This window comes from Micropterus salmoides, unplaced genomic scaffold, assembly GCF_014851395.1.
Source record: "Micropterus salmoides isolate LMB-PRFRI ecotype aquatic unplaced genomic scaffold, ASM1485139v1 Ms_hic_scaffold_1, whole genome shotgun sequence".
NCBI lineage: Eukaryota > Metazoa > Chordata > Actinopteri > Centrarchiformes > Centrarchidae > Micropterus > Micropterus salmoides.
Window position 1 is genome coordinate 6,074,955 of NW_024040040.1, and position 16,419 is coordinate 6,091,373.

At 41.3% G+C, this 16,419-nt stretch overlaps 2 protein-coding genes across 2 annotated transcripts in view; both read right to left on the reverse strand.

Annotated features, from left to right (window-relative positions):
- The window catches only part of tmem198b (transmembrane protein 198b), a 29,671-nt gene extending 24,124 nt beyond the window's left edge, over positions 1 to 5,547 (reverse strand). Inside the window, exon 1 of the mRNA XM_038715287.1 lies at positions 5,141 to 5,547. The gene's annotated coding sequence lies outside the window, so the exon portion shown is untranslated. The remainder of the gene's footprint in view (positions 1 to 5,140) is intronic.
- A 1,506-nt stretch (positions 5,548 to 7,053) lies between these two features.
- On the reverse strand, positions 7,054 to 15,597 carry si:ch211-113j14.1 (cytochrome P450 27C1). Its single transcript, XM_038715241.1, has 9 exons — positions 15,278 to 15,597; positions 14,166 to 14,356; positions 13,654 to 13,853; positions 13,371 to 13,568; positions 13,106 to 13,269; positions 11,116 to 11,282; positions 9,178 to 9,259; positions 8,836 to 9,072; positions 7,054 to 8,437 (listed from the first exon to the last, which is right to left on the reverse strand). The coding sequence occupies exons 1-9, from the start codon at positions 15,515 to 15,517 to the stop codon at positions 8,321 to 8,323; spliced, it is 1,596 nt and encodes a 531-aa protein (XP_038571169.1). The 5' UTR covers positions 15,518 to 15,597; the 3' UTR covers positions 7,054 to 8,320.
- Between the last annotated feature and the right edge of the window lie 822 nt (positions 15,598 to 16,419).

Genomic DNA, 16,419 nt, shown 5'->3' on the forward strand with positions numbered 1-16,419 from the left:
ACAATGAATTGCTTCATGTGAAAAAAAAAACAATATACTAGGGCTGGACAATAAAACAATAGCAATAATAAATGTTTTCAATAACAATATAATAAATGTTCGATACATTTTTTATTAATCATACACAATGGGAAATTGTTGTGGGAAAAGGACCGAAAAAAGCTTTTACTTTTTTTACTTGTGCATATTTGTTGACAAAGATTTTATCATAACTGTTTTGAATGTTCAACCTCAGATTTGTGAAGTGATCCACTGTTTGGCATCATTGTTCTGACCATAAAGAAAAGTTTAAACCACACTGAACCATCAGGTTTCTTCAACTTTCTCTCAGGAGCAAAAATCAGCCTTTAAACTCGAAAGAAATAACGATTTGATACTTATCGTGATAATTAATTATCGATATCAAAAGATATGAAACTTTTTATTGTGATATCATTTTTGGCCACATCGTCCAGCCCTACAATATACTCATCCATAATAAAGACAATCCAATCTGTACCAAATTTCCAAGAACCGTGGATTCAGTAAGACCTGTGCATTTTTATTTTGTCCAAACTCCAAATATTAATATTTACAGGGATATAAAACTAAAAAAAAAGTAGAGTATAATCTTGCAGTTTAGCCTGATCACCGATCTAATCGTTACGTTTTCTTTCTCATCAATGAAACTACTAATCTTTTCAGTACGACACGTCAAGATGCTTTCAAACTGAACAGATAAAAAGCCACATTTGAGAAGAAACCGAAGTGCTAAAGCAGTGTTCTGTAGTGTGAGCAGGATTTCTGCTCTAGTCCAGGATACAAAAAGAAAAGAGTTTTTTAAGCGTTCAATAACCCTGAAGCAGGAATGAGCAACCGTTTCTCTCCTCTGGCCGCCGCTCTGCACCTGTCAGCTCCAACAACAAGCTCTAATACTCCCAACAAACATCTGGCATTCATCAGCCTGCAGGTCTCAGCTCACTGTTTGGGACTGAACACTAATTAGCTCATGACGGTGGAACTATCATCACAGATGGACCCTGAACGCCTCGTTGCAAACTCTGATATGGACACCACGCTTCCTGCAAGTTCTCAAGACTGATGCTGCCAGGAAACACAACAAAAATGCAACATGAGAATAAAACCGTGTGTGTTTTCATCAGCAGTCGAAGCTCTTCATTGATGTCAAAGTCCATGTGAAGGTGAAGGAATGTGGGAATATGTCGCTGATGCTGCTGCAAGCTGCTGGATTGACATAAACAATTATTCCCAAAACATGTTTTTTGTTTCTTTTTAAAGAGGTAAGTGACAGCACCGACTCACCTACTAAGTAAAATGTCATTAACAAGTTGTTAAAATGATGATTCACTACGGAACAAAATGTCTCACGCACACGTTATTCTGTTTTTTCTTTAGTTTCACCAAATTTCTTATAGGCAAGTCCCGCCACTCGGCAGCCATCTTGGTAACACCTCTGCTGGTTATTTCGGACTAAAAAGACCAGGCCCCTATCTGAATAAATGGGGAGCGATCCATAACTGCACCTTCGCTGGTCACCGGGACATACGCTGCATGTTTAGAATCAGCAGTAAAATCTAATAAAAGTTTGATGACTTTGCCCCAAAATAAGGTTTGAAAAGTAAAGTTAACCCACCGGTTACACTTATACCCTAACGTCAGTTGAACCACACGATTACCTGCTAGCAGGACATCTGCCATCTTTGTTAAGAAGTTTAAAGTCCAAAATAACCAGAATAACCAGTCGGAATAACCAGAATAAATTTTTTAAGCTAAATAAATAAAGCTTTATTGCAAAAAGAGAAATAAACTGTATAAAGAACTTTGATTCGTGTAAAATCACGTATTGCATATACATATTTTGCAAACATGACATTTCTAAAATGGTTATAAGAGTTAGTTTGCTGTCCATGTAAAGTGAACTAGATGTCTGCGTGTTGTTTAAACGCTCTGATAATGTTAATCCAACACATTTTTGTAGTGGCGTCCATGTTGATTCCACATTCAGACTTAAGAGCACATGAACACACACTGAAGTCGGAAGAACGACTTCACAACTCGGGAATTGGGACTATCCGAGGAGCACGTGAATGCACCGTGAGCCGCTGGTTGCAATTCGAACCCTCACCACTAGATGTCACTAAAACCTACACACTGAACCTCGAAGTTTTCTTGTGAATCCAATCTTCTTACAGCCAGCTCTTCAATACACCATGAATAAAATATCAACATGTGAGAAACAATTAAGTCATATCTTTTTTAAAAAACTGAATGTAAACCTAAATTTACTCATATTACATACATGCTGCAATTAAAAAGGACAAATGGGACAAAACACACACACTGACAGAAAAAAAAAAGTCATTATTGTGATTTGAATGTGACCATCTATGCTAGCTGGTCCTGTACGGCAGCCTGTGATCATAGTGATGCTGCAGCAGCCGGAGAATAAACCTCCCTACATGGCACTCAAACAGACAGGAGTGGGGGAGGAGGAGGGGAGGCGGGTTGAAGGGAGATGCGAGCAGCGCCATGCCGGAGATGTTGACCCACTGGCGGACGTGTTGTGGCATTTTCATTCCCCTGGCGGGCTGCAGAGCTCGAGCCGTGCTGCCTGACTGCGCTGATAAGACGGCGGGCCTGACACACCGTGAATACACAAAGAGCCAGATAAAGGTCTGCAGGGTTTTCATCAGTGTGTCCTCTCACTGTTTCATAACTTCAGTCTGTGAAGCTTAAACACGTCAGGAGTTATTTTTGAGATGAAATGCAGTCTTTCCTTTAACCTGCCCTGTCTGCTTCTGCCTCAGTTAGCAATATCCTACATTTCCCAGAATGCCTTTCGATGACCTCCAGGGAGCATGAATATGGTTAACTCGCACCGGGTTATAGATGAAGGTGGAACAGTAAGACAAAGTACTTCAATTAAAATTCTACCTGGCTTGTAGCTGCAATGCATTCTGGTCCATTTCCTGCCCCTGTGGGTGTAGAAATGTCTCTGTTTCTTCTTGTCTGGTGGATTCGTCTCTGTACGATTGTGTCAACTTACATGTCAAACGCATAGACTGTATAAAACATGGACGCAGTCTCTGTGACGTCACCCGCGGGTTTCTGAAGAGCCGTTGAGAAGCTCAATGTGGCTCCCAGCGGCTTCCGGCCGTCGCCATCTCGGCGAGTGCCTGAAGGCCAATGTATCTTTCAGCGGTGAGTACAGCTATACGTACTGTCGTGAGCGTTTATACTTTGGGATTTCTATGTTCCACTGTGTAGAGGTTTTTTTTCTTCTTCGTTGGTGTAGGTTACTACAAACACTGGCGAGTGAAACTGAGCAGATCTTGTTGGAGCTGGAGCTGACCGATGTTTGAAGAGAAGGCGTCAGAGGAGATTGTATGTACGACCCTTGAACCGGTTAAGACAGAAGAAGAAGAAGAAGAAGAAGAAGAAGAAGGACAAGCTGCAAATGCATAGGAGGAAATGTGATGTTACCAAGCTGACCAATCACAGTTCACGTGGTCTGCGTTGCGTCACTGCGATGTGCAGTTAGATTTTTGAGGAGGTGCGCATCGGGTAACCGAAGACGTAGCCTCGACTCTGGCTAATCCAAAATTGGTTGGAGCTGAAGCGGCCGAATGAAGCCTGGTTGCTGAACCACCTGGCGGCTAGTCTACTGTGACAGCCTCCAACTGTCACTCAAAGCGACCATGTCGTTAATCACGCAGAACTTTATACCTTAATATTATATTAAGTGGGTGATAATATAAAGTTTCAACCACGTAAAGTTGTCATGAATCAATGAATCGATTACCCGGGTTACATGCCGGATAAAAAGGCAGAACTATGTGTGCAAATTGCTAATGAAGTGTTGGACCATCCAGACTCGCTTTTTAGGCCACTCGATGAAATGCAGTTTTTGGCAGGCTGCCGTTTGGTCAAACGGTAGCTTCAGCATTACCTCAAAAACAGTTCAGTTTGAGGTAATGCTGCCTTAAAATGAAACTTGCGTGTTTTTATTTCAGTACACTAAATGTTTAACGTCGCCTGCTGACTAAAAATAAAAACCAAGGTCATCGTTAAAGGGGCACCGGAGTGAGTTTACACATGAAAAATCATTTTTCTGCTCAAGAGGGATCCCTCAAAACAGCTGGATGAGCTTTCTTCTGCTGCTCTGCAGGAGCTTTGTGAAGTCTGAGAAAATAACCCTGATGATGTCACATTGTGATGATGTCATCGGGGTTATAGCCAACTAGGCTGGAGACTGTGCTCCAACCTGGAAATGTGGTATTTGAAAGAAAGTTGAAGTTTGACAGGAACAATGTACATGAACAAATGAAAAGACACAACTGAGCTGCATTATGGGAAATGTAGGACCCAGTGGTTTGGACTCATACTATATATATATCTCCATGCTGCATTAATTTAGACCAGTCTTATTGTAATCCCTCTCTAGCAAAGGAAGCACTTTACCCAGTCGCTGAGTCCCCGTTTTAATCATTTCTGCATTTGAGCTGGAAGATAGAAAAAAAAGGGTGAAACTTCCAGCGCGAGTCAACTGGAGAACGAAGCTGTGAATGCCACACCCGAGATGTGGACTAATTTATCCAGGTGATGTAAATAAATATGAAAAGTAAACAAACCGAACCTCTGGGTCTCAGCTGACAGTCAAGTTTACTTTGCAGAGAGATCAAATTAAAGTGACATTACGTCATTCTGTTTTCACTTCAAATGAATAAAATAAAGATCAAACTCATGTCTCCAACCTCCTCACGCGTTTCCATGAACCAAAAAGAGTGTGTGAGACCCCTTCAGGGATTTGGTCCAGACATGAGGACGCGCATAACTCTCTCTAGTGAACACATCTCTCTATTCATCCATCTGCTATAATGAGACGCGACTGAGTGACAGGATGATCGACCCTGATGCGGCCATCCGGGTCAGACACCACCGACCTCAGCTTACAGCACACGAAGCCAGCTGACCTCGTTTAAAGGCAACATACTCTGGATTCCACACACCACAGCTGTGTCACTGAAGCCTGGCCTTTCTCTGCTGTTGATTTTACCTCTCCCGGGTTTATCATGCTTGACAGCGGGCGCGTGTGTCTGAGACAAAAGAGACGCACCGTGCGCGTTAAACGGTAACTCACCATCATCCCCGGCAGGTTGACGCGCCTCGTCCGCGTTCACATCACGGCAAAAGGAGCCTCCTGAGCGACAAACACCGACCATAGTCAACGTTTTCTTCCCCGACCTGGGTGTAATCCTGTCGGCGAGGAGCTCGGTCTCTCCCCGGCAGCCTGCAGGGCGGTGGATCCGCCACCTGACTAGTCCTCCATGGGGGAAAAACGCTCACAAAACGGGCTGGAAATGATCGATTACCCGGGTTACATGCCGGATAAAAAGGCAGAACTATGTGTGCAAATTGCTAATGAAGTGTTGGACCATCCAGGCTCCGGTCTGGATGGATAGATGGATGGATGGATGGAGGATGGTGAGCCTCGCGGTGCGTCGGGTGAGGAAGGTGGCCTGCGCTGCAAAAAATGACGACTCCGGACCTGTCAAAGCCTGCATCCCGTTTACTGAGAGAAATAAAAGTCAGGCAAATCCGCAGCGGCTCCTAGAGGCTGACATTTTAAATACATCCCCAAATATCACCAAATATTTACTGAACATTTCTTCTTCTTCATGTTGGTCTGTTTATGCACATGTATGTAGGCTACTCACAAGTGTTTTTAATGTATTACTACCTTTACAGTAGGAAATGCAAGGCTATATTTGACAAGACTAATATGCAGTGATGGAATTTAACACAGTAGCCTACTTTTGCTATACTTATTTTCTATTTGATATTACCTGCTACATTTTATTTTGTTGCCAGTGTGATTTCTCTTCTCCTCTTTGTTTGTCTTTTATATTTCTTTAAATGCCCGAGGAACCAGTGCAAGGACCCGGCTGTATTTGTACTGTAAATGTGCAAAAGGGAAAAAATAAAATAAAAGTCACTTGGACTCCAAATCTTTTGCAGTGCGCGAGGCAGCCGCACGACGTCCTCACGCAGAGGCAGAGGAGCAGCGTCAAGATATTCAAAATTACTACCACACAGGAGGCGGTGTTATCTAACCTTTAAAATAATAATGACATGCTTATAGGACTTGGTCAGTGGTGGACAGTTTCCAAGTACATTTACACAAGTATTTTACAAGTACTTTATTTTATTTTCATGCCACTTTCTACTTCTACTCCACATCTCAGAGGGAGATATTGTAGTTTTACTAGTAACTTTACAAATTGAGATTTTACAGATTTTTTTGTTATGAATTAAACTAACAGTTCGTACAAATACTCATGACTACTGCTAAAAGGCTTAGTTGATTGACAGAAATCGAATTGCCAACTATTTTTTAACCATTTCAGCAACCCTGACATAAATAACCATAATAAAAGTACTTTTTACTTAAGATAGGCTGCTTAAGTATTTTTAAAAGCAGGTCGTTTTGTACGTTGACTTAAGTAGAAATTTAAATTGAAGACTTCTGCTTTTAGTGGAGTAATATTTAGCAAGGGTATCTGTTCTTTTACTCAAGCTACAGGTTTTGTGTTTGCATTGCTAAGACTTTATTGTGCGTTGTCCTGCAATGCTTCGTGTAATTGTACAGGGAAGAAAAAGTCATACCGGTCCTTTCAGGCTGGATTTCCAACTGGGTAAAGTACTCCGATGCCCCAGATGCCCTAATAGCCCCAGGTGTTCATTTTGTGATTGTTTGATTGACTGCAAATTTGTTTGTGAATAATATGTAACACAAATTCACCAGCTGAAATTATATTCACAGCATTGTGTCAGAGCAAACACGGGGCCAGGTTTTCTGCACTGTAATGGTCCGAAAATGTGAGGAATCGGGGTCAACAGGGGCCCACAGTTTATTTATGTTTTTTCCCTTTGACACCCAACACATTAATCTGGCCATGTGGTCATCAGCCAGTAGCATTTGATTGAATGTTTAAGTCTGTTTAAAAATACAAAAATGCTAAACAACCCCAAAAAGAAAGATGAGGACAAAGCTGGGCGACACTGAACTTTTAATTTACTGCAGCTCAATGAACAAATAAAGAAGATTTCTTTTTGCAGAGGGCTGCGGAGAAACTGTCTTAAGTCAACTGAAGGGACCCACAATTGTGAGCTTTTATTTTATGTAGTCACTGAACATCTTTAACTCATATTTGTTGTTTTCTTCTTGTTCTTTTCTCTCCTAAACAGAGTAGGCCTAGAGAGGCGAGGCTGTGCGTTGAAAATATAACTTTTTATTTGTGCAGCAGCTTAAAAAATACATATTAAAATACGTTTAGAAGAATTGCATGCATCTTCATCAAAACTACATATAAAGGAATTTTAAAGTGATATCATGATAGAATATCAGAGTGACTGAGTAAAGATTTAGAGTTACAGAGATTATGGTCTAACAGAGAACATATTACTGACGTTGTTGTTAAATCACTGTTATTTTTAAAAATCGTGTGCAAAGACAATCAAAATGTTTATAACTTCTGCTCTTGTCAAATGAGCTTTAACTTTATTTTTTACCTCCTGCCTCTGCCTTTTTGTTTCCTTCAATGCTTCCTCTTTTCTGTCCTACCTCCCATCTTGCCTCCTACCTCCTCTGAGAGGACTTAAAAATAGACTTAAATAAATTTGACAGTGGTGAACAAAAAGACAAATTCAACACTAAATACAACCACAAATATGACTTCTACAGGTATAAAAACAGAAATGCATGGTGTCATCACCACCTCGCTGTCAGAGGGGGGCAGTGTGCCCTTTGTTCTCCACACACACAGCTCTTTGTTTAAATTTCAAAATAGATTTGTCACATCAGCTTGAAGGTAGATAGAAATCGCACGTCCGCAATAAACATGTCTGTGCAAAGTATACGCTGAGAGAAGGAGCTGGAAGAGGTGATGAACAGGATGTGAGGGGTCGGAGGTGATCTGTAGGCGTATCAGTCATTGGTATCATCAAGTTACATATAATTATATATAACTGGAATTAGTCATTTGATTTGTGCTGAATATACTTAACTCCAGTAGAAGAGATCAGTAAAAGAATGTCTCTGGCAAGAATGGCGTGGCTTCAGCTAAAGACCTGAGCTGGTTAAAAATGTAACTCGAGAAGAAGAAAACGTGGCTCTGTTTTATAAAAAGCAGCGTGGGTGGAAAGAGATCTTTGTAACTCTGGTTACCGTCCAGCGAAGTTAAACATGTCACAACACTCCCTGAAGAAATTAGGAGTTTTGATGGACTCGCGTTGCGCTGTTGACCCTCAGCGGCGCCTTTCAGGTTCTGGGCAGGAAGCGCAGGTTTATGGGCTTTGCAGGGATGAGCAGGGTTCGAGTTTTAGGCTCCACGACTGGTGCACCAACGTCTGGCTGGACCTCATAGTGCTGCATGATCTGCAGGACGACACAAACTGATCAGTGTGCTGCCTCAGAATACAACTGTGTCGATATCAGCCACTAAATGATCAAAGAAACTAAATTCTGTTAGATATTTGATGTTTGTTCACTCACTTTTAGTCTACATATTTACATATCACTTACAAATCTAAACCTTGGAGAAGGACGTTATTGTCTGTTTTGTAGCTTTTAGCAGGATCTCTCAAAAACATCTGGACAGGTTTCAATGATATTTAATGGAAAAAATAATTGTTACCGTGAAAGTAACTAAAACTTTGGCTGCTGGGAAGGTAAAAAAAAATGCTCAGACATCTAAAAAACCTTTGGTATGCATTGTAAAATTGTTCAAATTGACCAGGAAGTAGAGCTTGAGGATGTTGATCTACGTCACTCACCCTGGACAGAGCAAAGTACATCTCCATCTCCGCCAGTCTCTTCCCCACACAGGCTCGCACCCCGACACCGAAGGGGATGAAGCTGTACGGGTGATGCTGGTAGGAGCCCGGCGTCGCCCTGACGCAGCCACTGCCGGTCACCTCAGGACGGAGCCACCGCTCGGGGAGGAAGAGCTCTGCGTTTACAAACTCTGCTTCACTGTGACAGGCTGCGTAATGACAAAGGTGGAACTGAGTCTGAAAGGAAGGAATAATAAAAGTTTATTTAAATGGCACATCCATTTCTCTTCAATTCAACTTGTTTTGTTAAAGGAGCAAATCCTCCTTGTTCTGCTTTCCTACCTTCTTTGGGAACCAGTATTTGTCCACAACCACCTCGTTCTCTGAAACAAAGCGTCCGTTTCCAGGTACCACTGGATAAAGGCTGACAGACACACAATCAAGAATGAAATCAGGGAGGAAAACGGGACCTGGAGCACGTTCTCAAGTTGTTTGTGTTTCCTCTTGTTAAAGTTTTATGATAAGCTGAATGTCAAAGATAATAACAGGTTCCAAAAAACACAGAACAGGTTTGTCAAGCCACGTTGCATTACAAGTACGAGCACTGCATGCAAACTTAAAAGTACAAATATATTATCAGCAAAAAGTTAAGAAGAATCTACATTTATCAGTATTTTTCATACTTTCCTCATATACGTTCCTCTTTTTATTAACAACTGATGCACATTTAGTTTTGCATTTGGATATGACAAAGTAAATTATGTATAAGCATTTCATTTGTGGACGCCGGGTGGGATTAATACGTTTTTTTCTTCTTCCCACTCCTTATCGAATATGTAAAGAAAGTGTTTAAAAAAGTTATTTGGCTGTAATAATAATAATAATTATTATTATTATCTTGTTATTTAGTCATTTTGATTAGTTTTAATCTCTATTTCTTGTCGGATGTTTCTGTTTTACATATTTTCAAAGTAAATACTTAAATAAAAATAAATATTAGCCTCCTTTGTACACCATTTGATCAAAAGTAAGCACATACTTTTCAGTGATTTCCTACTACAGTACTTGTACAAACCTGATTCACGGTGAAGATGAATCATGACTTTGTTATCGTGACTATGCAACTACATGACTATTATTGCTACTGTTGCATAATATGATAGACGTCCTGTACCAGAGTTAAAAAAACACGAGTTCATGCAATTTAATTTAGCTGACACAGAGCGTTTAAAGTCAGTGGCCCGAGTCTCTGGAACAGCCTGCCACATGAAATCAGGGCGGCCGAATCAGTGAACTCTTTTAAATCCCTTCTTAAAACATACTTTTATAGGAGAGCCTTTCTTGATTTTAGTTGATTTTATATATTTAGTTCCTTGTTTCTTGCTTTTATTGTGTATTTGTTTTTATCTGTGTTTTATTGTCTTTGCATTTGTTAAAGCACATTGTGACTTGTTTTTTGAAAGCTTCTCTATAAATAAAGTTTATTATTATTATTATTATTATTATTATTATTATTATTATTATAATGCAGCACACGGGGACTAAGATTAGTAAAGAAACAGTACTACTGTTTACTACACTTTAGAAGCAGCTTGTAAGGTCACCCAACCAGATCTGAAAATCCTTGTCACACTGGCAGGCTTTCGGCGTACTGGGGCATTGTCACACCCTTTAGTATTTTCAAATACTTGTGTGCCACAAGTGTGGCTTTTGAAACAGAGCCAGGAAATGGACCAGAAAACAACACACATGGATACAAAATGTGTTTTTCCAGCACTCGTTTCACAGACTGTTGGTAAAATTTGAGATACAGAAAGCAACAGAAAGAAAGCATTCATGTCAAGTTGAAAGATCTGGCAACATCCAGTCTCTACCTCAAACATTAAGCTGTACTTGTTTGAACTTTATCCAACGGATGCTTCTTAACTTAATGTAGACACAATAAAAAGACAGTGAATTATGTCCTTATGTCCAATTGCGAGCTGTAAGTTAAATTAAACTATATTAATATAATACAATAACAGTAATATCACAAAGATAAAATAATGCATGCCGCCATTAGGAGGGTAGTTACCAAGATGGGGGTAGCGTTTCAAGAAAATCTTTTCATTTTTTTTCTTATAAATACCTGGATAATTTAAAATTTTACAGGCCATTAAAAAAAAAAACTTATTGGAACGATTAAAATCAGCCTTTGGGTTCACAAGTACACGTTGCTTGTTTTAACTGGACACAAGCCAAATAGTCTGCTTTAAGAGACAAATCCAGCTGTCAGCTCACCGTAGCGTCTCCTTTATGACGGCTTTCAGGTAGGGCATCCTGCTCAGGTTGTCTGTGGTTGGCTCCTGTCGGTCCGGACACACAGAGTTCACCTCATCGTACAGTCGGCCCTGAGCCGGACGGTCCCTGGCCAAATGGTACAACGCCCACGACAAGGTGTTGGAGGTCTGAGATCAGGCGGGACGTGAGAGAGCAGGAAGGAAAGGAAGCAGACATCAGATTCCTGTCTGCCACAAGGACACAACGGACAAGGCAAAGAGTCTTGGCTCTGTGAGGCTGCAAAAATTTCAATCCTCAGGATGAAAGCCTCCTTGGCAAGAGGACTTCTTGTACAAATAAGAGTCATTGTGCTGAGAAAAACGTAAGGGGTTTAAAAAATGGAAATTCACACTTCGACTTCAGTGAATCTGTAGACGGAGTGTAGAAGCAGATTTGTGTGAAAACTGTGTTGCAAATCATACACCAATATATTCGGTAACTATATGGATGGCTGAAGTTAAGCTCACAGTTATAAAATAAACATGTTGGGAAAAGTTGAGTTCATCTGGTCATCTAAGTCCACCCACCAACTTTCCGTGAAATTCATTGGAAAATGTTTCAGATATTTTGAAAACAAATCAAATCCACGGTTGCTTCACTTAACATAACTTCTCCATCTGTTCTTGAAGAGAAGTCCAGTCAATTTCTGAGCAAACAGGGAGTCACCTAACAACAGCCTGTTTCTTTGTGTTGGCAACCATTTCATCAGAGGAGGAGACGCCGTTCAAACCATATCTACAGGTAGCTGAGATGACTTAGATTTCACAAATCTCCAGCTACCGCCAAAAAGAACGGCAGCAAGCCCCAACCTCACCTGGGAATGCAGACAAACAAACTATGCTCGTACCTGCAACAACAAAACTGTCTGCGATTATTCCTGTTTCAGTTGTTGCATGTTTAGACGCTCTCGGGCCAACACTGGTAGGCACGAGTGAGAGATTCTGATCTGCTGTTTTGTAACAACCCGCCAAAAGACAAAGTGCCGACATGGCATAGAAACCACACTGTGACATTTTTACGGACAACACAGACATCTTTAAAAAACAAACCTCTAATTCTCCGAGTGAGATCATTTATAGCAAAAGTCAGAGCAACAGAGAATTCAGCTTTAAGTCTTCAGAAAGTAAGACTGTGCATGTTTACAGAAGATTTAAATGCCAATTAGCCCAGAATTCTGCAACCTGATCCAAACCCAACCCATCCAAACAAACTATCAGGGTTCATGTCTGGTTGGGATTATGCTGTGTTTAAATGTAATTCAATAAGACATTCCGTTCTTGTTCTCTCTGACTGTGCTAGTGCGTAAGAGGTTGTTTAAGCCTCGTGAGGTAGTGACATCAGGCCTGGCTCAGGTTTGGAAGAACTCTAACCTTAGGAAACAGGAAATTCCTGAGTGTGGTACCGACCTGGAAAAACAAAATCGGCCAAACAGATGAAAAACAAAACCACTACTGCAGCACATTCAACTTCTCCCACACATATTTTCATCTGAATATGGATAAATCATTTGCTTTTGCAGCCTCCAGCTCTTCTGTTTGCCAAACAAAGCGGTTTTATCCACAAGTTGGCAACAATCTGAAGCATATTGGCCACATCAGCAGACTGCAGAGAAGAAGACTGAGCTGCAGAAGTTCTTGGAGAAGTTGGATGTTTTCTTTTTCCTCGCTCACCGTGAGAATTTATTTTTGAAAAACAAACATGATTCGAGCTAAAAAAAAGCTGCTGTTCTCTGTTAGGAACTATTTACAGGCAGCTTTCAAGCCAGGTTTTGGGTTTAATGTGGCTTAAACTGCTTTCTGGGATAACAAAGATGCCTCTAAATTAAAATAATGATCGTTAAATAGACACTAAACTGATGAAACGTGAAAGTATTTATTAAACAAACTCTGAGCAGACGGCTTGCTGTTTTCAAACCACCAGTATGAACTGGTACCATCCTCCCCCTTCTCACCGTGTCGACTCCTCCCAGCAGCAGCTCAGTGATGCTGATGTAGACCTCGGCTGTGGTCAGCTTGTCAGAGGACAGCAGGTAGGTCAGATACATGCCCTCCGCCTGCTCGCCTCTGCACACCTGAGCTTCAATTTCTGCAATTCTCCTGTCGATGAGGGTCTTGGCTGCCGTACAAAAACACAAAAACCAACCAAACAAACAAAAAGGTGAACTGGGAGCCTAAATTGCATGGATTTTCCCTTTTCTTGTTTCTTTTGCTGCATACCTACGTTAAAGAGGTCGTCCCAGGCCTGAACGAAGCGTTTCCAGAAGGGGAGGAGACCGCGGCTCCAGCGTGGGAAAAGGACCACAGTCTCGGACAGCGTCAGCATGTCATTTACGGCGGTGATGAAGCGCAGTGTGTCCTGGGGAATCTCCTCCTGCAGGCAGCCCATCCGGGTCTCAAACAAGATGGAGGAGATACCTGCAGGAGGTTTGGGAGAAGGTTCAAAAGAATCAAAAACTGACCCCCTGTCCTCAACCTCTGGTATTACTGACGTACTTCCTACCTTCAAAGCCGAACTTGTAGAGCTCCGCAGCCATATCTGGAACAGTGGCCTGGTCCTGACTGCGACTTCGGAGGAGCTCGATGCGTCGCAGCAGATCTCCGACCACCTGGTGGATGATGGGGGCGTAGGCCGACACTTCCCGCAGCTTCAGCATCTTGGGGTTCAAGGCGCTGCGGATTCTGTACCACTCCAGTCCTGTGCTAGAATGTAAAACTGGTTTTTCAGATTACAAACTTGAGGGGCACCGTGAGGGAGCCCTGAGGAACCCCTTCACTCTGGGGTCATGAAACCTGGACTTTGGATACATGAACCTTTAACTTTCTTTAAATTGACTCCATCAGGGACCCTTCAAGGGTATTTTATCCTGTGTCTTGCTCATGAACACTTTAGCAAAAAGGGGCTTTAACACAACGTCTATGTAAAAATGTTTAGGTTGTAGGAAGATCCCTGTCAGATATAAACCTTCTGTTAAATAAAAGTGAGAAAGAGCAACATCATCTGCCTCCACTCACTTTACATGCAGACCGTAGGCCTGTCCTCTCAGGTCCAGGTACTCCTTCCAGTGAGGCAGCTCGGCTCGGAGAGGGTAACGGCCCTCCTGTTGGATCACCTGAGCTATAAGCTCCGGAGTTGCCACATTGACAATGTCAAACGGGCCGAACGTGGAGCGCCAGATGGGCCCGTAAAGATTCTTCTGTACGCCCTAGAAAATAATGGCGCGGTGTAAAATGAAAAAGTGTAAATTAACTGTTGCATTTTAGGACCATTTGACCATCATAGTCACTGGCTACTGTACATTTCAGATTAAAACTCAAACATACCAAACACTGATCAGACATAACATTATGACCACCTGCCTAACTTTGTGTAGGTCTCCCTTTTGCAACCAAAACAGCCTTGACCCCCAAGCACTGTGTGATCTGATCACAGGGGCCAGCCTAGCCTGGCTGCCTAATATAGTCCACCCCAACAGTGTAATCACTGTTACTCAGTTCTCATGTCTGTGATCATAGTGTTTTGGCTAATCAGTGTATAATCAGCTCATAATTATTTTGATGAAAAACAAAGCAGTTTAAAGTCAAATTACTTTCACCAAAAATCAGCTACAACCTGTAATACTGCTGTGTGCATTCATACTTCTTTCACCACAGTAAGTGTTAATGCCCCGCAGACATAAGTGACACCTGACAAAAGAATGAAATCTATAATTGTACTCTAAGGCAGGTGATGAAAATGGGAGTGTTAGTTACTAACCACAACATAAATGGCAACAACCTAATAGGCTAAACTAATACTACTAGTATTAAAGTAGTATAAAAATAGTATTAGCTTACTATAATAATTATACCCATTGGTAATTATATGCAAAACGTTTAATATTCTAACTTGCTTTAAATTAATTTTAAAAAAAGTTTACCAAACTATCTAAATACTAACAAAAACAGGACATGATCGAGGGCGTTTGGAGCCATCAAAGGCGGCTTTTATTCTTGCATGCAAGTGAAGTAGGTAAAATATTGGTCGACTGTTGCGCTTGTCGTTGAAGCAGCTGCAGAAAAGTGATAAAAGTTAGTTTTGGTGAGCGGACATTAGCAGCCAGCAACTCTCTGAGAGTTAGGCCTACCTGCAGTAAGTGGCTCTTGTCCGCGTATCCTTTGACAAATAACCAGTACAGGGTCGTGGATAAACTGGGCCCCGGCAGGTCATCGATAGTCTTCAGCTTCCCGCCCTCAGTCGCCGCCTGAACGTTCAGGTTTCTTCTGGCGCTGTTTCGGAGGTCCAGACCGGCCCGGGCCGCCGGCAGAGCCCGGGAGCAGAGCGCAGAGAGCCGGAGAGGCCGAGCAGCCGCCGCCGGGGAGCCCATGATGGAGCTGAGTGGCTGATGTCCGACTGGTTTTGGAGATGTGTGTGTGTGACAGACTTTTATTGTGTTACACCCCCTCCAGGACGTTTTCAGAACTGTTCCTCATTGGACTGTAGCAAATTATTTGTTTGGGATTAATTAATTACATAGGTCTAGCCTAAAAATAAGATTGTTAATGAGAGCTGTCTTTATATATTCCTACAGGGTATTTGAATGCTTAGTCTTATGTTCAGATAAAGAATAATATAAAGTATAAAAACACAATGAAACGTAATGAATGATCTGTTGTGAAATGTTGACATAATGTAATGTAGGTGAAATCTGGTATATTGGGACAGTTTTTGTAATTCTGTCTCGTGATCTCGTTCTTGTCATAAATTTAAAAAAGTAACCCAACATATGATGTATTTCTGAATTCCTCAAGATGTCAAGATTTTGTTGTAGTTGACACAAAACTCATTTTCAGGAACATGTTTTGTAATTTGGGATTTACAGTTTTATTAGTGTATAACCTAGCCATTAACCCTATTACACATTTAAACTTATTTCTTAACCATGAATAAAAGAACAAAATGTCCCAAGTTACATGATATTACGTATTAGCCTATCCTTATACCTGAATTCACCCTAATACAGTGTGGATTGCATCAGAGCTGATAAAAGTGATCATTTCTGAAGCACAGAAGGTAAAAAAGGAGCTTTAAAGTATCTGTGATCAGCTTTACTTCTCTTTACACACTTTACTGTCACCATAGGATTTGTTTACTGTTTATTTATCAGGGGAGTTTCACTGGGAGCATTTGCTTCTTCTCCAATAATGCATAAAATACGTTGACACTTAATATAATGATAGTCTGTCAGACAGTTTTCCTTTCTTAATATAGTTCTTTATATATATATAT